Raw genomic sequence first — 21,975 nt, 5'->3', positions numbered from 1 at the left:
GATTACTACAGTTGTGGACACAGGAGAGGGGTTAGTCTCCCCCCGCTCTAGGAGTAAGGGATGCTGGGCTGCTTGAACACGGGCCTTTTTAGAACTCCCTTCAAATAGGATCCCAGAGATGTGGGGAGAAGGTAACTGGCCTTAATAATGATTGCGCTACAGCTTTTGAAAACTATAATGCCTTTCAAATATGGCTTATTGCTTGGATCTCAATATCTCCCATGTATCTTGGGTGGAATATTTTGCTGAAGATCTTTCTGTCAATCATTTACAATCATGTGCTGCAAAATAAAGTTTGGGTCAACAATAGACTGCATATATGATGGTGGTTCCATAAGAGTATAATGGAGCGATCCCTATATAGGTATACCATTTTTATCTTTCTTTTTTTTTTTTTTTTTAAGATAGAGTCTCACTCTGTTCACTCTGTTGCCCAGGCTGGAGTGTAGTGGTATGATCTCAGCTCATTGCAACCTCCACCTTCCAGGTTCAAGTGATTCTCCTACCACAGCCTCCTGAGTAGCTGGGATTATAGGCACACGCCACCACACGCAGCTAATTTTTGTATTTTTAGTAGAGATGGGATTTCACCATGTTGGCCAGGCTGGTATCAAACTCCTGAGCTCAAGTGATCCACCCACCTTGGCGTCCCAAAGTGCTGGGATTACAGGCATGAGCCACTGCACCCGGGCCCCATTTTTATCTTTTACACAGTATTTTAACTATATATTTTCCATGTTTACGTACACAAATACCTGCCATTGTGTGACAGCTGCCTTTAGTATTCAGTACAGTAACATACAGTACAGGTTTGTAGCCTAGGAGTCCTAGGCCATACCGTGTATCCTAGGTGTGCTGTAGGCTACACCACCTAGGTTTGTGGAAGTATACGCTATGATGTTAGCACAATGGTGAAATCACCTGATGACACATTTCTCAAGCTCCTCACATGGCAAGAAATGCATGACTGCACATGAAAGCTCTTAAATAGGGATTAAGTTTCTAAATTAATCTCAAAACAGTCATTATTTACCATTTATGGAATTTTTTTTTTAAAAGAGCAAAAGTATCATTTCAGTGGGAACTTAACTTGGGGCTACAGTGTTTTATTTAACTTTTACCCCAAAGTTGCAAAGTGTTTTGAAATTTTTCCCTGTAAAATAATTATTTTAATTCAATTTAAATTAAATCCACCAAGGAAACTTCAAGCTTTAAGAAGTCTAGCTTCCTGTGAAATGTGAGGGGAAGTCAGCACTCATTTCAGAAATCTGATTATAACAATGGATCCATCCCTAAATGAGGTGAATCTTGGAATCTCTTCAATTTTATTTTATTTTTTTGAGATGGAGTTTCTCTCTTGTTGCCCAGGCTGGAGTGTAATGTTGCGATCTCAGCTCACTGCAACCTCTGCCTCCCAGGTTCAAGCGATTCTCCTGCTTTGGCCTCCTGAGTAGCTGGGATTACAGGTATGCACCACCACACCTGGCTAATTTTGTATTTTTAGTAGAGACGGAGTTTCACCATGTTGGTCAGGCTAGTCTCGAACTTCTGACCTCAGTGATCCCCCCACCTCGGCCTCCCAAAGTGCTGGGATTATGGGTGTGAGCCGCCACACCCGGACCCCCTTCAATTTTAAAGCCATCACTATGCACCCGATGCCTGTGCTAGGCACTGGAATAAGATGAAGCACCTTCTTGGAGTTTACATGCTGGTAGTTATGCCAGACAGTAATAAAATAGGTAAGAATGGCTGTGGGGGAAGTCAGCTGGGTTCTAGTTACAGTCGCATTTCAGGAAATTATTTAACATGCTGACTTTAACAACCTAAGCCTCTTCTCCATGTGTGCACACAGGGTAGATCTCTGAAGGGTGGCGCTGTAACTTCTAGGGTAATGGCTGTGTTGAGTCAAGGCAGGATGACAGTTCAGCCTCCTCCCAGCCTAGTGCAAAGGGCTCTTCACTCGGATTAAAACCTTCTCTCCCAGACCGAATTGCCAACTCCCAACACCCGTCCTACAGAAAATTTGGAGTCCTTGCTTATTCCCTGGCAGCCCCTACCTAATAGGGTGGTGAATTAATTATCAAACATGGAACAGTTTAGCGAAAATGGCAACACTTTGGAATAAATGACTGTAATGTGCATCCTGCCTGCCAACCTAACTGGCGCCCATTTTGCAGGTCAGTTGCTCTCCCTGGAAGGAAGAGTATTCTCGGATTTCACCTTGAAGGAGGAAGGCTGCCAGAACTGGACTAGCACTTCTGAATATCCTGAGGCGAGGTCCCGTGACTTCCTTGGGAAGCTCTGCCGCGCCCCCACCCCACCCTACCCCACTCTACCCCACCCTACCCCACCACAGCAGGCACTGGGGTCCTGGGACCACCAGGGTCTGAGGCCCAAATCCTTCCTCACTAAGGGGAGGGGAGGGGTGTTCCGGCAGGGCGGGGTGGGAAGGCGGGATCCCGCTTGGGCAGGATTGTGACATAAGAGTGCCCTGGTGACATGGAGCAGATCTGGATCCAAGCCTAATAAAGGTGGCATAAATAAAGGTGTCATAAAGACAGGGCGGGGCTCACACTTGTAAGGGGCACGAGCATCTCCGGGCTGCCAGAATGGCTCCCACTCAGTGTGTAGCACTAGTGTGTGTCATGTCGCGGCTGCGTGTCTGGGGCCCATGGCCCCTCCTTATGTGGCAACTATTGTGGCCACTAGTCAAGGAGGCTCAGCCTCTGGAGTGGGTCAAGGACCCGCTCCAGCTGACCTCTAACCCCCTGGGACCTCCTGAGCCCTCGTCTTCCCACTCCTCCCATCTCCCATGGGAATCTCCCCATGCGCCTACTCTCCCGGCAGACCCCGGGGACTTTAATTACCTGGGGCCCTCTGCTTCCTCAGAGATGTCAGCCCCACCCCAGGAATCGACTGAAAATTTGGTTCCATTCCTGGACACAGGTTCAGCTGGAGAGCTGCCCCTGGGGCCAGAGCAGTTCTCGGCTGCACAGCAGGATTTAAACGACAAGCTGACTCCGCAAGAAAGGCTCCCAGAGGTAGGTCCACTGCTGGACGGGGATCAGAGCCAGACCCTAGTTCAGCTTCCTCGCCTCAAAAGTAAGGTTCAAACTGCAGATCTAGATCGGGCTGCACATCATTAGGCAGATGAAATACTTGTTCCGCTAGACAGTAAGGTTTCAAAACTAACCAAATTTATTGTTTTGCCCAAGAACCTGAAGAAAGATCTAGCTCAGCGTTGGAGCCTTGCTGAGACTGTTGGGATTCCACGTCAATTATCCACACCTCGGAGTCAGAAACAGACTTTGCAGGATGAATATTCGAATATGGATACACTGTATCCCGGCAGCCTGCCTCCAGAACTCCGGGTGAAGTCAGATGAGCCTCCAGGGCCCTCTGAGGAAGTTGGACCTTCTCAATTCCATCTGGAGCCCGAAACTCAAAATCCAGAGACCCTTGAAGACATCCAGTCCTCTTCAGTCCAGCAAGAAGCCCCAGCACAGCTTCCACAGCTCCCTGAGGAGGAAGAACCTTCTTCAACCCAGCAGGAGGCCCCAGCTCTGCCTCCAGAGTCTTCTATGGAGAGTCTAACTCTACCGAATCATGAGGTGACAGTTCAACCTCCAGGTGAGGATCAAGCTCATTATAACTTGCCCAACATTACGGTTCAACCTGCAGATGTGGAGGTTACCATAACTTTAGAGCCCACCAATGACACAGAATCTTCCCAAGCCCAGCAAGAGGCCCCAATTCAGTTTCCAGAGGAGGTGGAACCTTCTGCAACCCAACAGGAGGTGCCAATTGAGCCTCCAGTTCCTGCTATGGAGCGTGAACTTTCCATCAGTGGGCAGGAGCAGCCAGCTCAGCCTTCTGAGTCTTCTGGGGAGGTCGAATCTTCTCCGACCCAGCAGGAGACCCCAGGTCAGCCTCCAGAACATCATGAAGTCACAGTTTCACCTCCAGGTTACCATCAAACTTGGCATTCAGATTCGCCCAATGTCTCTGTTAAGCCTCCAGACGTGCAGCTCACCATAGCAGCAGAGCCTAGTGCAGAGGTGGGAACTCCTCTAGTCCACCAGGAGGCTACAGCTCAGCTCTCAGGGTCAGGTAATGATGTAGAACCTCCCGCCATCCAGCACAGGGGCCCACCTCTGCCTCCAGAGTCATCGGAAGAGGCTGGATCTTTCACAATTCAACCTATTAATAATGAGAACCTCTCTCCAACCCAGCAGGAGGCTGCAGGTGAGCATCCACAGACCGCTGAGGAGGGTGAGTCTTTCCTAACCCTTCAGGAGGCCCCAGCTCAGACTCCAGAGTTCCCTAATGTAGTTGTAGCTCAACCTCCAGAGCATTCACACCTGACTCAAGCCGCAGTTCAACCTTTAGATCTGGGGTTTACCATCACTCCAGAATCCACGACAGAGGTTGAACTTTCTCCAACCATGAAGGAGACCCCAACTCAGCCTCCTAAGGAAGTTGTACCCCAACTTCGAGTATATCAAGAGGTAACAAATCCAACACCAGGTCAGGATCAAGCTCAGCATCCAGTGTCACCCAGCGTTACAGTTCAACCTTTGGACCTGGGACTTACCATCCCTCCAGAATCCACTACAGAGGTTGGACATTCTACACCCCTGAAGAGGACTATAGTTTCTCCAGAGCACCCTAAGGTGACTCTTCCACATCCAGACCAGGTTCAGACTCAGCAGTCACACGTGACTCAAGCCACAGTTCAACCTCTGGACCTGGAGCTTACCATAACTACAAAACCTCCTACAGAGGTTAAACCATCTCCAACCATGGAGGAGACCTCAACTCAGCCTCCAGACCCAGGGCTTGCCATAACTCCAGAGCCCACTACAGAGATTGGACATTCTACAGCCCTGGAGAAGACTACAGCTCCTCATCCGGATCAGGTTCAGACTCTGCATCAAAAACTGACTAAAGTCACAGGTCCACCTACTGAGCTAGAACCTACTCAGGATTCATTGGTGCAGTCTGAAAGTTATGCCCAAAATAAGGCTTTAACTGCACCAGAGGAACAGAAGGCCTCCACAAGCACCAACATATGTGAGCTCTGTACCTGCGAAAATAAGATGCTGTCATGTATTGATCTCAACCCAGAGCAGAGGCTCCGCCAAGTGCCTGTGCCAGAGCCCAACACCTACAATGGCATCTTCACCATCTTGTAAGAATCATCTTTCCTCAATTGTCCTCTGTGTCCTGCCTGACATGGCAGCCTTTTCCTGGAGGCCTTCCTGGGCCTTCTTTATCTCCCCAAGCCATACGGACAACTGACTTTCTGCTTTCACCTTTGCTTGTCAACTCTCCCTTCTCCTCATTCTCCTTTAATGTTAGGCCCCTTCTCCAGTCTTTTACTTGTACTCTAGTCTTTTACTCGTACTCTAGTCTTTTACTCGTTTTCGTATCCATTTTTATTTAGCTCCATCACATCATTGCTTAACTGCTGCTCTCCTCCCATTTTCGCTTCACCCTCTTTACACCAGCCTGTCCCTCTCCCGATCTCAGTGATGGTGCTCTAAGTGGTTAAGAGTTGATTCCGGAGCCAGGCTACCTGGGTTTGAACCCAGGTCTATTTATTAGCTTGGTGACCCAGAGCAAGTTATTCTGCTCTGTGACTCAATTTCCTCAACTTTAAACTGCAGATTATGCTAGTTAGCATTTCATAGGATTGTTGTGAAATTAAGGTGAGTGAATATATGAAACACTTCATCAGTGCCTAGCATATGTAGGAGTGTTGGCTGTTCACATGATTACTCAGTCCTTTAGTTTTGTCCAGAACTCATCTTTGTCCCTAGCTTTCTATATGTAGAAGTTGTTTTGTGTCAAACCCAGGGCCAAGTATGCTACTGTCTCCAGAACATAAAAAGGATAGGAGGGAAGAGGCTGGGCGCGGTGGCTCATTCTTGTAATCCCAGCACTTTGGGAGGCCGAGGCGGGCGGATCATGAGGTCAGGAGATCGAGACGATCCTGGCTAACATGGTGAAACCCCGTCTCTACTAAAAATACAAAAAGAAATTAGCCGGGTGTGGTGGCGGGTGCCTGGAGTCCCAGCTAGTCGGGAGGCTGAGGCAGGAGAATGGCGTGAACCTAGGAGGCAGAGCTTGCAGTGAGCCAAGATTGCACCACTGCACTCCAGCCTGGGCAACAGAGCAAGACTCCTTCTCAAAAAAAAAAAAAAAAATGATAGGAGGGAAGAAAGAGAATAGGCATAAAAAAGGAGGTATATATAATTAAGTACTGAAAGATAATGCAGACCATTGGTGCTAGAAGTTGCCAGAATCTGTGATCCTTAAGGTGTGGAGATGCTACATGGGTAAGCTAAAACTTTACTTGGGTCTTAAAGAGTAGCTATAATTTGTTAAATAGAAAAAAAATGGGAGTACAGTCTAGGCAAACGCATGGCTACCGGTATGGTTGGAATTTAGTAGACCAATGTGGCTACAAAGAATTAGGTGAGGGAGCAATGAAGATACGATTCTGTAAAACCTTGATTATCAGCTATAGGAGTTTGAAAGTTACACAATGAGGTATGGAAAGCCATTGAAAGTTTCCAAGCAAGAGAGATTAAATGATTAAAACAGGAAGATTATTTTATTTTATTTTATTTTTTTGCATTATGTGCAAGTGTAGACATGCAGAGGATTATTTTAGAATCCAATGTAAAGTGCCCAAAAGGAAAAGCTTAATTCAGGGAGACAAAATAGAAAGGTCTAGCAAAATCTAGGAGTGAAGTGTGAAGGGGCCAAATCAGATCAGTTGTAATAGGAGTGGAAAGAAAAAGCCTAGGATGTTTCAACAGAGGGCACTGGGCCAAAGCTTTGGTGTTACCTGGCACAGGGTTTCTTTCTTCTCATTTGTTGATAATGATAAGCTTTTGCCCATATTTCTGTGGAATTATTTACCATTTTGGTACTGATTTGTAGGAGTCTGTTTAGACACATAAGTGCTTTTATATAAAATACTTACATTCAAAGTAATTAACTGGCATCATCTGTGCAAGAGATGGGATGGATAGGAAGTTAAGCTTCCGGGAGATGCCTCATCATTTGTGCCAGTGGCCCCGCATAATTTCTTGATGAATTGTGTAAACTGGGAAGCTGATAGCTCTGGAAATGAGAAAGCAGGTGTTATTTTCTGTTTCTGAATATCCCCAACAAGGTTGCAATGATTCCTTTACTTATCGTGTTCATTGTTTTCCTACCTATTCAAGGATATAAACTGTGTTTCTTCACAGAAATTTCCAAGGAAACTATATTTCTTACATTGATGGAAATGTATGGAAAGCATACAGTTGGACCGGGAAACTGTGAGTATATTCTCTCCAAATATGACAAAAGGCTAACTCCATTGTAAGATCCTTCTTGGTCCAGAATTTTAGGTCGGTACCTCTGAGGAAAGATATTTCTCCTCCATACCCCAAACCAACCACTGTTGATTACAATCGTAGGGTTATTTTAAAATTAAATTTGGTAGGCTCTCTTTAAAATAAGAGGCAATTTAAATTTATTTTTTATCATACAAATAATACATGGTTATATTCCTTTTTGTTCTCTCTCTCTTTTTTTTTTTTTTTCAGAGACAGGGTCTTACTTTGTCCTCTGGGCTGCAGTGCAGTGGCACAATCACAGCTCACTGCAGCCTTCACCTCCCAGGCGCAAGTGATCCTCTCACCTCAGCCTCCCAAGTAGCTGGGACCACAGGTGCATGCCACCACGCCCACCTAATTTCGTATTTTTTGTAGAGACAGGGTCTTCCTATGCTGCTTAGGCTGGTCTTGAACTCCTGGGCTCAAGTGATCCTCCCACCTTGGCCTCTTGAAGTGCTCATATTACAGGCATGAGCCACCACTCGCAGCCCATGATTCTATTTTTAATGTACAAAAATGCAATAACAGATATAACAAAAACCCTCCTTGTGCCCTACTCCCTCATCCGTGAAGTAATCCTACTCTGCATTTAGTATACATGCTTCCAGACTTTTCCCCATTTACCTACATACATATTTACATAAAGCAAAATAGATTTGTTTTGTGGTTTTTAAAATTTTTTCTTTACATAATTGGTAACATCTTGCAACTTGATTCCTTCACTTCATGATATGCCTTAGATTTCTTTCCTTCCCAGTACTTAGAGGGTCACCCCATTCATTTAAACTCCTGCACAATCCATAGTATCGATGCATCATAGTTTATTTAATAATTCCCCCATTGATGAATGTTTAGATTATGCTTAGTTTTCTTGTTACATGCATTGCTGCAATGAAATCCCTGTACATGCTTCTTTGTGAACATGGGCAAGTATTCCTGTAGCATAGATACCTAGAAATGGAATTGTTGGGGTGAAGACTATGTAGATATAAAATTTTAATTACCTTCAAAAATGTTGTGCCAACTTACTCGATTGTCAGCAGAATATGACAGCATTCATTTCCCAACACCTTTTCACCACTGGGTATTCTCCAACTTTTTGCTGAAGTTATGAATGAATAAAAGGGATTCCATCTAAATTTGAATTTTTCTGATCACTCATGAATTTAATTAAATATCTTTATATGTTTATTAAACATTTGTGTTTCTTCTCTGAGTCTTCTGGCCTTTGTTCATTTTCCTGTTGAATTGTTTTATCATTTTCTTCCTGATTTATAGAAGGAATTGGTTTAGACACATAAGTGATTTTGGAAAAAAAATGCTTATATTCAAAGTAACTGACATTTTTCACAACAGTTTGTGTGTCACGTCATTAGTTCAATGTATATAGACAAGTCATGATGAGTTTAAATTAAAAATAAAACATATGCTAGCGCGGTGGCTCACACCTTTAATCCCAGCACCTTGGGAGGTAGGCTGATCACCTGAGATCAGGAGTTTGAGACCAGCCTGGCCGATAGGGTGAAACCCCGTCTCTACTAAAAATACAAAAAGCAGCCAGGCATGGTGGTGGGTGCCTGTAATCCCATCTACTTGGGAAGCTGAAGCAGGAGAATTGCTTTATTTATTTTTTCAGATGGAATTTTGTTCTTGTTGCCCAGGCTGGAGTGCAATGGTGCGATCTTGGCTCACTGCAACCTCCACCTCCAGGGTTCAAGCGATTCTCCTGCCTCAGCCTCCCGGGTAGCTGGAATTACAGGTGCCCTCCATCACACCCAGCTAATTTTTATATTTTTAGTAGAGACAGAGTTTCACCATGTTGGCCAGGCTGGTCTCAAACTCATGACCTTAGGTGATTCACCCACCTTGGCTTTACAGAGTGCTGGGATTACAGGCATCAGCCACCATGCCAGGCCAGAACTACATTTTAAAAACAAGAAAATTATTACAAAGGTCAGGATAGTGGTTACCTATTAGGGTTAGAGAGAGGGATATGATTGGAAAGGGGCACACTGGGGCTTCTGGCATGCTAGCAATGATCTTTTGTAACGATGTTTACATGGGTATCTGCTTCATAATTATTAAACTGAATATTTGGCCAGGTGAGGTGGCTCATGTCTGCAGTCACAGCACTTTGGGAGGCAGAGACAGGAGGATCACTTGAGCCAGGAGTTTGAGACCAGTCTGGGAACAGAGTGAGACCCTGTCTCAAAAATTAAATTAAATTAAATTAAATATAAACAACATTTATGTTATGTGCACTTTATGCACATTGTAGTTCTCAGATTTTTTTGATGGGGGGAAAAGGTTGAATGGCTTCACTTGCAGCCCTGACATGGTTCCATGTGGGGTTTTCATGATAAGGTTTGGGAAAAGAGAGGAGGAAATGGAGGTTCTGCTGATCTTGGTGCCACCCAGTGTTGGATTCTGAAAGTGATTTTGTGATCTAGAGAGGAGGCGTGAAATAATACAATTTGGTGGGAAGAGTGGGTAGGGGTGTGCTTGTGTGTGTGTGTGTGTGTGTGTGTGTGTGTGGTGGTGGAGAGAGATGGACACAAAAAGGAAAATGGAAGAAAAGGTTGGAATGAAAGCACAGCAGATACCACCGTCTTGAAGTGACCATGACCCAGCTTTCCTCCACATGCAGGAGATAGTCCTGTGTAGCAAATAGTTGTAGTTTGCATTTTAATCTAGAAATAAATTTTTCATTTTCCAGAATTCTCAGTGAAAATAACTTGACTGAATTACATAAGGATTCATTTGAAGGCCTGCTATTCCTCCAGTATTTGTAAGTTAGTTAATTATATTTATGAGTTTTTAGTCATAGTATCTGTAAAATGAATAAGGGGTTCAAATTAGATAATCTCTCAGATTTCTTCGAGCAATAAAATTCTGCAATTCTTTAAGTTTGTATAGGGTCTCAGCCCATCTCTAGCATTAGCTACCTCCTGTGCATTTTCAGTTTTTAAATTATATAGACAAAATACAGACAGAAAAGAATTTCACATGGTAAGAAAATCTGAGCAGTGACTGACACCCATATGAACCTTGTTTTATAAGGGTTCACATACCATTCTTTTTCTATTCAGTCTACAACCAATAGATCCAATCTAATCTATGGCCTATTTTTAAATAGCCCATTAAGTTAAGAATGGTTTCTGCATTTTTAAAGGACTGTGAAAGAAAAAGAAAAGAAACAGAGAAATATGCGAGAGAGATCATATGTGGCCCACAAAGCCTAAAATATTTACTGTCTGACCTTCACAAAAAAAGATTTCAAAAAGTTGGTTCAGTAGGATGAAAGGAATTAAAGTTAACTTCAGATTGTTGCCTAAAGGAGAAGAAAATGGAGACCACCTACATTCATTTAAACATCATTAATCCAGAATTTTTCGGTAATTTAATCGGAATTAAATTAACATTTAAATATTAAAAATCAGCTGAATTATATCAATAATATTATCAAGAATATTAAGCTACCAAGAGAATAGGCTGGTATTAAGGATTTCATTTCGGGAATTGTTATATTAAAACAGATGTTTAAAATGATGGTTAAGTGGTAGAGCTAGAAATGTTTACACTAAGAAGCACATCAGAAGGCCGGGCCCGGTGGCTCAAGCCTGTAATCCCAGCACTTTGGGAGGCCGAGGCGGGCGGATCACGAGGTCAGGAGATCGAGACCATCCTGGCTAACACGGTGAAACCCCGTCTCTACTAAAAATACAAAAAAATTAGCCGGGCGTGTTGGCGGGCGCCTGTAGTCCCAGCTACTCGGGAGGCTGAGGCAGGAGAATGGCGTGAACCCGGGAGGCGGAGCTTGCAGTGAGCCGAGATGCACCACTGCACTCCAGCCTGGGGGACACAGCAAGACTCCGTCTCAAAAAAAAAAAAAAAAAAAAAAGAAGCACATCAGAAATGCCCCTAACTCTTCACTAATTACAAAATAACGATCTCCCCAGCCCTGTTACCAAGAAAGGGATCCCTGTATTTCTGTCTGTTTAGAGACAAGAAGATACTATGTTCATTGCTATGAAAACTTGATTCTTACCCTTTGTCCATAGAAGTGTGTGTGTCATTAATCCTTATTAAGCTCATTAGTGATGGTCTTTTGCAAACAGATTCTTTCAAATATAGAAGGCTTAAGGGAAGTGGGTGTAAAGACCCTCAAGTGGATGCCAAAGTGCTACAGAGGCCATGAAATAATAAAACTACGTTTCCTTTAAAATAGTTATTTTCCTTCTACTCACTCCCCCAGCTACTCATTTATTTTCCAAATATTTGAGTTTGCTTTATTTTCATGTGTCAGTTTTAAACATGGTGGGCAATGCAGATGAGCAAGACCTAGTCCATGCTTTCAAGGAGTTTATGCTCAGAAGAAATGGGATAAAAAATAACTACATTAAAAAGAAGAAATGGATGTGGGCACTAGGAGGGATAAATTGTTTCTGGAGCATAGGAGGGATAAATTGTTTCTGGAGCATAGAAGAGGAAAAAATGCCTTCAATTTGGACCCAGGAGGATGTAACTAGAACAGTGCCATTTGAATAGGATTTTGAAGGGCCATTGTGTAACATCAGACACACATCTTGGGGAAAAAAATATTCTAAACTTGCAAAAGGAAAATGGGAGGGCAAAACACGGAAAGTATTCGAGGAATGCCATGAGTACCCGTAGAGTACAAGGAGGGAGGGTAGGAAAATGGAGCCAGATCTTCTAGGGCTTTGAATGCCAAGCTGAGGAGCCAACATGGGGAACCGTGTTACCACAGCAGTGCTGTAAGATAGATCTGCGTCACAGTCATTGAGAGGGCACGTTAGAACTCAGTTCTGGACTCCACCCTCGTAGTTACTGATTCAGTTGGTCTAGAGTGGGACCAAGAATTTGCATCTTCAATAATTTCCCAGGAGATGCTGGTCTTTGCAAGCCACCTCTGGAGAGTTTATATGATGACTGTGTGCAGGATAGTTTAGGAAGGGAGAGGCTAGAGTTGGAGACATCAGCCAGACAACGTTACACCATCCACGTAAAGAGGGAGGGACACACTCCATCACTGTATAACTGAAGAAATTTCTTTCATGAAATATTAAAGAAATATAAAACCAAAAATGAATTTCTATTAATATGATAGAAATTAATTCCATTAATATGATTTGAATTAGTTCAAAGTTATGTATTAGGTAAAAGGGTAACTTCCTTTCAAATGATGTGAAAGGACGTCTTTTATTTCTTCTGATATTGAACTGGCTTAGGAAAACAGACCGAAACTAAGAAGGTGTAGAAATGTGAGACTTTTTTTTTTTTTTTTTTTTGAGACGGAGTCTCGCTCTGTCACCCAGGCTGGAGTGCAGTGGTGCAATCTCGGCTCACTGCAAGCTCTGCCTCCTGGGTTCATGCCATTCTCCTGCTTCAGCCTCCCAAGCAGCTAGGACTACAGGCACGTGCCACCAGGCCCGGCTAATTTTTTGTATTTTTTTGTAGAGATGGGGTTTCACCATGTTAGCCAGGATGGTCTTGATATCCTGACCTCGGGATCCACCAGCCTCGGCCTCTGAAAGTGCTGGGATTACAGGCGTGAGCCACGGCACCTGGCCCGACTTTTTTTTTTAATATTAGAAATTGTATATATAGAGATAAAATCTTTGAGCTCATAATCTAAGATTTGATGACACTACAAAAGGGCATCTAATCAAGTCTACTGCTCTCAGGAAAAATTAATTCCAAAGTCCATTAAGTTGTATATTTATTAAAACCATGAAAGTGAGACTCTAGGAGAGGTATGGGCAGGGTTAGGGGCTCTGGAAAGTTCAAATACAAGTCCAAACATTTAGAGTTGAGATGAAAAATGTGTATTCAATATTATTCTAAACTCTTGCTATTATTCATACTAATCGACATTTAATAACTAATCAAGGCAATATTTTCCTTTTCCTAGAGATTTATCCTGCAATAAAATACAGTCTATTGAAAGACATACATTTGAACCACTACCATTTTTGCAGTTTCTGTAAGTTACAAATATAACTTGATTACATTTGGAATTTTTATAAAAATTGTAAACCTCTTTGCTATTCATTTTGAAATATGATTAAAATTTTACCAGTAGAAAGCTACTAAAATTATACAGCAAATCCTTTTTGTCTCTAGCAAGGATTATTGTGAGAATTATTACACAGATCTTAGTGAATCATCAGAGAGCAGTGGTTCTCAGCTGGTGTGATTTTGCACTCAGGTGGCATTTGGTAATGTCCGGAGACAGTTTTGGTTGACAAAACTGTGAGTGTGCTCCTGGCATCTGGTGGGCAAAGGCCAGAGATGCTGCTAAACATCCTTCAAGGTATAAGACAAACCCCCATGGCAAAGAGTTATATAGTCCAAAATGTCGATGGCACTAAAGTTGTGAAATCCTGTTCTAGAGAAATAAAGATCACTCAACACGGGTATTTACTGAGCATTCACTGTTTTGTAGCTAATGCGCCACATGTGCAGCGTTAAAGTATAAATTATAAGCCAGTATCTTCCACAGTGAGATTTCCTTAGTGCATAGAGAAGGGATTGAGGTTATGTTCCATCCTATATAAATTAGGATCATGGCAAATGGTAAATGTTCTGAAATAATTTTTTTTTTCCTTTGGCTTGTGTCTTTTTTTTTTTAGAAATCTTGGTTGCAATATAATTACAGAACTGAGCTTTGGAACATTTCAAGCCTGGCATGGAATGCAGTTTTTACATAAGTTGTAAGTGAAATAGAAGATGAATACGTGTGAACAACTATTTATGTACAAAAACTCCTACAATGATTGGTTAGCTGGGTATGAGCCCATTATGAACTCTGAAAAGCGTGTCTTAAGATCCATTCATTTTTCTCAAATGGGGAAACTAAGGTACAAAGAGGCCAAGAGACTTACGTAGCTTATATATGACCTCCTCTGCTTGTCCTAGTTCTGACCTATAGCATGGGCAAGAAAAGGCATCAAAGAAGTGACCCTCAAATTAGCCTTGTTGCTGGGCGGGGTGGCTCAGACCTGTAATCCCAGAACTTTGGGAGTCGAGGTGGGCGGATCACCTGAGGTCAGGAATTCAACACCAGCCTGGCCAACATAGTGAAACCCTGTCCCTATTATAAATACAAAAAAATTAGCTGGGCATGGTGGTGCAGTTTTTTGCTTCCTGGAGGATTTTGTGTTAAGCTTCCTTCCTTGCAGCTAAATGTTGCAGACCTTTAAGCAGTTAGAAACTCTGCATATGAGCAGGAATCAAAGTTAAATCCAAAGTGTAGGACCAGACTTCGTGGCTCATGCCTGTAATCCCAGCACCTTGGGAGGCCAAGGTGGGAGGATCACTGGAGGTCAGGAGTTTGAGACCAGCCTGGCCAACATGGCGAAACCTCATCTCTACTAAAAATACAAAAATTAGCAGGTCGTGGTGGCGGGCACCTGTGATCCCAGCTATCGGGAGGCTGAGGCATGAGAATGGCTTGAACCCGGGAGGTGGAAGTTGCAGTGAGCCGAGATTGTGCCACTACACTCCAACCTCCCCTCCAGGCTGGTCTCGAACTCCTGTGACCTCAGGTGATCCGCCCACCTCAGCCCCCCAAAGTGCTGGGGTTACAGGTGTGAGCCACCATGCCTGGCCAAGATGGTGTTTATGTTAAGCTATTGCGCAAAAAAAAAAAAATTTGTGAAGAAAATATATCGCTCTATCTTAATTCCATATACTTTCCTGACTACTCTTCTACCGTAAGTGCAAAAATTCTATGATTTCTCTGTATAACATACCCATCAAATCAGAGTGGGTATATTCAATGGCCTGAAGGGGACTCAAGGTGAAGATTCTCCTCTACATCTGACTTTAGAGAAGACTTTCCACCTGCCTTGTGGTTCAGAAATCTAGTTTCACACAGTACATTTTGAGATAGAGGGAGGCGTTCAGGATGTGTCTGGACTAGAGCAGCAGTTTCTGCAGATGCTCCTCTCTGTCCTCATTAATTTGCTGATGCCTAACTTAGGAAAAGGACACTAAGGGTCTGTTTTTCTTTTGCCCTCACACCAGAGAACAGGCTCATTAGGTCCCTCCACCAAGAGGTTTAGGTAGCATCAATACAAATGTTTTAAACTCACCATCTTTACTAAGCACTTTATACCACTGGGAGTCCCTCATAAAAATCTGGTGGCCGGGGGCGGTGGCTCCTGCCTGTAATTCCAGCACTTTGCTGAGGTGGGTGGATCACCTGAGGTCAGGAGTTCAAGACCAGCCTGACCAACATGGTGAAACCTGTCTCTACTAAAAATACAAAAATTAGCTGGGCATGGTGGCCGGCAACTGTAATCCTAGGTACTCAGGAGGCTGAGGCAGGAGAATCACTTGAAACCAGGAGGCGGAGGTTGCAGTGAGCCGAGATCGCACCATTGCACTCCAGCCTGAGCAACAGAGTGAGACTCTGTCTCAAATCGTCATCTAGCCAGCTCCACTACAATTATGTAGGCCAACACCAGGAAAACACTGGAATCACAGTTGATAAAAATTAATGAATTCACTCAAAAACATTCACTGAGTGCCATGTCCATTTGTGCCAGGTACTGTACTAAGTGCTGGGGCTACAAAATCCATCTCAAAGACACACCAAGATAAGGACTTTGTCCCCAGGGGACTTTCATTCCTCAAGGAGGAAGTGGATGCTGATGGGAAAACATATGAGAGCCATGTGGGGATCTGTACGGCAGGGTGACAAGGAGAGGACAAAGCAGGAATGGGGGGTGGGTTAAGAAAGACTTGAGGAGACACTAACTTTCTTGAGTTTCTGTGTTCATCTTAAACAACAGAAAAAGGCATTTGCTTCGTGGTGATGAAAAAATCAGAGCTAGCTGATATTGGAAACTAGTACTCATTTCATATAAACAGAATAGAGCTGTACCCTTCAAACTAAGTCACGGTTACTTTCAAAGATTGGCACAAGGGTCTGAACACACCAAGTGTATGTTAGGGGCTGGGCTCCTCTGGGGTCAAATCTTCCTGGTAAACAAAGCTACATTGCAGAGTCATATTTGGCACATGTGACATATAGGCCCATTGCATTTCTTTCCAAAGGCAAGTTGCCAAGGGAAGGTACCAGTAATGTTATGACCAATATGACACCGTTTTGTGGTGTTTGTAAGTTGAAACAATATATTTCCCTGCATTACATAAGTTTGTAAAAAACAAAAAAAGAGGCCCCAGCTGTGGTTGATTGAAGATGAATTGAATAGAACGTAATCTTCAGGGCTTCTCACTTGCACAGGCCCTTCCAAGGTCCTGGGAGGGCCCCTGGAAATTTTTGTATTCATAATTTTTTTATGTTTTTACTAGATAAGGTTCGGGCCCCACAAAATCCTGACATCATCCCTGGGTTCCAATAGTTACAACCCAGTAAATCCCTTGAATGAAACCTCTATGTTACTGACAAATACTGACTAGCCAAGTTAGCAGGGTGATAGGGTCAGTCTATTTTGAATCTGAAATCCATCTCAAAGACAGGCCAAGAGCTTATTAGTGGACTTAACTGGATTCTGCTGGCCCAAGCGCCGTAAAGTTAAACAACTATATTGAGGTTTTGCATTGGGGAAAGGAGGACATTTATTTGCAGGGCATCCAAGCAAGAAGGACCAGGCGGCTAACTATCAAAGTCCCTCGCTGAATGGGGGCAATAATCATATCTCTTACAGATGAAATCATGAATGAAATGGTTTATGGAAAAGCAGCAATGGTTGATAATCCTAAATATTAAGTATGTTTATATTTTTTCCCTGACTTAAGTCTCCTTCATTCCTATACACAGGTCCAGACTGATGGCTTATTTTTGAAAATTCTCGTAGTCACTTCATTGGTTCTAACAATAATTTTAGAAACTGGATGACTTGGCAATGTAGAAAGGCTGTACTTTATTCAGAGAGAGCACACTCACATATTGGCTTGTCTATGGCACATCCATACCGTGCCAAGAATGTAAGCACTAAGAGAGAAGAAGAGGAAAATCCAGGCTTTATCCCTAGTGAATTATTTATCCCACTATTAGGATATTACTGAGGCAGGTGTGGCCACACTGTGATGGCAAATTGAGCTTCGGTCACAAACATGCCTTACTGTTCCCCCCAGTCTACTGACTTCGGCTTCCTTTACATAGCGGTAGATGCACAAAAGTTTGCACAGTTGAGGGTATTGTCATGTTTTGGTATGTACTGGAATCCTGGCAGCTTCTTCTCTGATTCGGAGAGGCACAAACATTAAAGACGAAAAGAACAACTCGGGTCTGTCCTTTGGGGTGATTTAGGGTGCCTGTTTAAATTTGTAATGGTTGAAAAGTCTTGAGATTGTCACACCTAGCAACTCTTATACTTTTCTTCTCTCAGCTGCCGCTTATTCTTTTCACCTGTGTAACAAGCTGTCTTCTCTTCTCACAGAAGCTTAGCATTTCTTCCTCTGCCCCAAAGCATTTTTTCAATACTTAATTTACTAGGTGCTGTTTATGTTGTAGGCATCTAAGTACTTATACAAGTGAGATAACATGTCCGAAGTTCTTAGAACGCTGCTTGGCATATGGTAAATGCTCCATACATGTTACCTCCTGTGATATCTCATTTTCATTTTTCCAACAACTCTTGCGATGCAGTTATTATTATCATTTCCATTTTGCAGATGAGGAAGTTGAAACTCAGAGACGCTAGGTAATTTGCTAAGGTTCACACGGCTAATAAGTGGCAGAACCACTTACAAGCTTTGCAAGTAATTTTCAATGCAGCTCTTAGTTCCCCTGTAATAGGAGCTGAATGATGACAATTTGGCTTTGTGTGCATTGTATCTTACTTTCTAACTTGAACAGGACCTGTACAGCAGTGAGCTCCATTTCCCTCTGAGAATCCCATGCTTCTGGAGCTCCTGGCTGTACCAGCTCTGGGCATCCCCAGGGTTTATGCTCACCGGTCAGTGCTGGTGTGACATGACGGCTGAGCACCGGCACTGTTTCCAGTGCATTGCTAGGCACTAGACACGTGCTCTTTCATTTATTCCTCAAATTGCTTTGTGCTGTAAACACTACCCAGAAAGGCTCATGTTCATTACTCAAGTCACTTCACCAGAAAGTGACAGAGCCAGAATTCAAACCCGGGTCTGCCAGATTCCAGGTCCCTTGCTTCTTTGGTTTTTCCTCATTGCAAGGGAGTCTTCTTCAAGGTTATTCTCAGGACTTTGATTAAGATACAGGCTCACAGCTGGGCATGGTGGCTCATGCTGTAATCCCAGCACTTTGGGAGGCCAAGGTGGGTGGATCACTTGGGCTCAGGAGTTCGAGACCAGCCTGGCCAACATGGTGAAACCCCGTCTCTACTAAAAATACAAAAAAATTAACTGGGCATGGGGATGGGCACCTATAATCCCAGCTACTCTGAAGGCTGAGGCAGGAGAATCACTTGACCCCAGTAGGTGGAGGTTGCAGTGAGCCAAGATCACACCACTGCACTCCAGCCTGGGCAACAGAGTGAGACTTCATCTCAAAAAAAAAGGCTTACCGTTTCAGATTCTCTAGACTTTGCCCCTGAAAAAGCATTTATGTGATGCAGTCCGAGGTCTTGTATTGAGGAGCTTGGTGTGGGGAGATGTGTGGCTCATGAACCTCTGTAGATGAATAAAGGAAAGAGGTTACTTTCTCCCTAAGTACATTGCACATATTGGGTGAGGGTCTAGGTCATCTGCTTATTTCTTTGACTACCTTCCTCCATGGAACCAGTTTTCCCTGACTGCCTTGAGATTCTAGCATAGATCATTTTGGAGTTTGTCATTTAAATTTATTTTCACGGCCTGCTTTGGACATTTTTTCAGCTAAAGCTGTTAGGATTTCAGTACATTTAAGACAGTGATGACATGCTCCAGTCCTTTCATCTCTGTCTCCTCAGTTAATAGAAAGGAAACGTAGCCCATCTGTCTGGACCTGTACAGAAGAATTTGGAGGAAAAACAGGCAAGAAATGTTCCCTTATTTTGTGAGCTACCTTGATTCTGTCCCATTGTTCTACAGCAAAAGGCTTGTACAAAAATATTTATTTTCCTCATCTTATAAGCCATATTTAAAAAAATTATTTCGAGCAGTACTTCTTAAACTTTTGCACTGAGACAGTCTTTGAGGCTAAAAAAAAGCTTGCCACATTTTACTCCCATAAAGATACCAAAAAGGCGATGGACTGGGAGTCAGTGCACCTTAGTTTAATGTATAAAATGAAGGACTTGAACCAGAAATGGAAATGATCATCTACTGTGAATCTAAAAACACTCGAGGCTGGGCGTGCTGGCTCATGCCTGTAATCCCAGCACTTTAGGAGGCCAAGACAGGCAGGTCGCTTGAGCCCCAGGAGTTCAAGATCAGCCTGGGCAACAAAGTGAGACCCCGATCTCTACAAAAAGACTTTTAAAAAGTGGAAACATAAATCTAAATAAATAAAAACATTCATATCATTTGGTTTGTGGAAAAGAGTTGCTGTAGAGTCCTCAAACTTGAGCCGTTGAGCCAGTTCCCACTCAGTCTCTCCATGGCCCAGGCACAACCTTAGTCAAGAAAAGAATGCCTTAGAACAGGAGGAAAATAGGGTAATATCGAGTGGCCCTATATTTTGATTTCATTAGGGACAAAGGCAAAGATCCTAATGTCAGCTGGAGAAGAGCTTCCTGGTTCAGAGGTAATGCTGAGCTCAAGGCTATGGATGAGCTGTCAAGAAAGAGGGAAGGTTGGAGAGTGAGATAATTTTGGAGGAAAGATAACAAACTTTGCTAAGTTGTTTGGCTACATATTGCTTTACAGTCATTATTTTTGGTTGTTAAAAAAAAAAAAAATAGAAACAGGGTCTCACTGTGTTACCCAGGCTGGTCTCAAACTCCTGGGCTCAAGCTCACCTTCTGCTTTGGCCTCCCAAAGTGCTGAGATTACAGGCTTGAGCTGCTGTGCCCAGCCTACATTCGTTTTTAATAGCTGGGAGGAAAGTGGGCAGAGGAAGATATAGAATGAGGGAGTAGCCGACTTGTACAGAGCCCACCAGTGGTCTTACAAGTTTTCATGCCAAAAAAAATCACAAAGGATATTTAAAGCCCTAGTTTGAGAATCCATACTTAACCAGTCATGTGGCACTCACATTCTTCCTCTTTGTAACCTCATCTTATTGAATATTAGTGTTACAAAACAAATTAACTGAAAAACCATCTGGAATAGGAAGAGGAGGGGGATCACAAGGCAGGACAAGCTGTGTGGCTCCCAGCCTCGCCACTGACTCACTCTTGATCTTTGTCAAGGGAGAGTGAATCTTCACTCCTCTTTTTTCCATCTGCCAGCATGTTTGGTCTTCTGGCACCTGGTGTTCTATACAGTACAACATGCTTCTTTGTGTTAAATTGAGACATGATCCACATACCATCAACGCAGTATTATAAAGTGTACAATTCAGTGGCGGTTAGTATATTCTCAAGGTTGTATAGCAAACAATCACCATTATCTAACCCCAGAACATTTTCATCAGCCCAAAAAGAAACATGGTACCCATTAGCTGTCACACCCCAGTGCTGTCTTCCCTCAGGCCCAGGTAACTACTAATCTACTTTGAGTCCCTATGGATTTGCCTATTCCAGATCTTTCATATAAACGAATCATACAGTATGTGGCCTTTTGTGTCTGGTTTCTTTTCATGAAGCATGTTGTTTCTAAGGTCCTCCCATGCTGCAGCATGGATCATTCCTTTGCAAGGCTGAGTGATATTCCATTGTATGGAGCCATCACTATATCAGTTCATCCATTCATCACTTAGTGGACATTTGGTTCTTTCTACTTTATTTTGGCTTTTATGAATAATGCTGCTATGGACATGCATGTACTACTTTTGGTGTGGACATGTTTTTAATTCTAGGGTGCATCCCTAGCAGAATTGCTAGATCATATGGCAACTCTTAGGTTTAACTTTTTGAGGACCTGGCAGACTGACTTCCACAGTGGCTGCTCCATTTTATACTCTTCCATCTACAATGTTTGAGGGTTTCAATTTCTCCATGTCTTTGTCAACACTGTCGTTGTCTATCTCTTCTCATAGCCATCCCAGTGAGTGTAAAGTAGCATCTCGCTGCAGTTTTTGATGGATATTTCCCTAATGATTTAAGACATTCAACATTTTTATGTGTATATGAGCCATTTATATATCTTCTTTGAAGAAATATTTATTCAAATCCTCTGCCCATTTAAAAAATTGATTTGTCTTTTTATTGAATTATAGGAATTCTGTATATCTTCTGGATACTCTGGATATTAGACCTTAACAGATAATTTGCCAATATTTTCTCTCATCCTGTGAGTTCTGTGACTTTCTTGCCAGTGTCGTTTGATGCACAAAAGTTTTTAATTTTGATAAAATCTAATGTATTTTTCCTTTGGTTGTTTGTGCTTTTGGTGTCATGTGTGTGTATAAAATGTCTTATTCTTTTTTAAAAAGGTTCAGGGTTTGGTTTCAAATCAGGCTGTGTCCCTTTCATCAGTCTGACATTCTTTTCACCATGTCAGCTGCCTTCAGCTAGTAATACTTCAT

At 42.9% G+C, this 21,975-nt stretch overlaps 1 protein-coding gene across 3 annotated transcripts in view; it reads left to right on the top strand.

The window, feature by feature from the left end:
• Positions 1 to 2,296: 2,296 nt before the first annotated feature.
• Positions 2,297 to 21,975, top strand: part of LOC129470222 (leucine-rich repeat-containing protein 37A2-like) — a 53,445-nt gene continuing 33,766 nt past the window's right edge. Inside the window, exons 1-6 of one of the 3 annotated variants that reach the window (XM_063629275.1) lie at positions 2,297 to 3,041; positions 3,216 to 5,191; positions 7,263 to 7,334; positions 10,111 to 10,182; positions 13,327 to 13,398; positions 14,048 to 14,128. In XM_063629275.1, the coding sequence (XP_063485345.1) occupies positions 2,610 to 3,041; positions 3,216 to 5,191; positions 7,263 to 7,334; positions 10,111 to 10,182; positions 13,327 to 13,398; positions 14,048 to 14,128 (2,705 nt within the window). In that variant the 5' untranslated portion in view covers positions 2,297 to 2,609. The remainder of the gene's footprint in view (positions 3,042 to 3,215; positions 5,192 to 7,262; positions 7,335 to 10,110; positions 10,183 to 13,326; positions 13,399 to 14,047; positions 14,129 to 21,975) is intronic. The other 2 variants (XM_063629276.1, XM_055257813.2) reach the window with 2 other exon arrangements.

The sequence above is a fragment of the Symphalangus syndactylus genome, chromosome 20 (assembly GCF_028878055.3).
Source record: "Symphalangus syndactylus isolate Jambi chromosome 20, NHGRI_mSymSyn1-v2.1_pri, whole genome shotgun sequence".
Taxonomy (NCBI): Eukaryota; Metazoa; Chordata; class Mammalia; order Primates; family Hylobatidae; genus Symphalangus; species Symphalangus syndactylus.
Note: the sequence above shows the minus strand (reverse complement) of the source record. Positions and strands in the feature narration are given on the sequence as shown.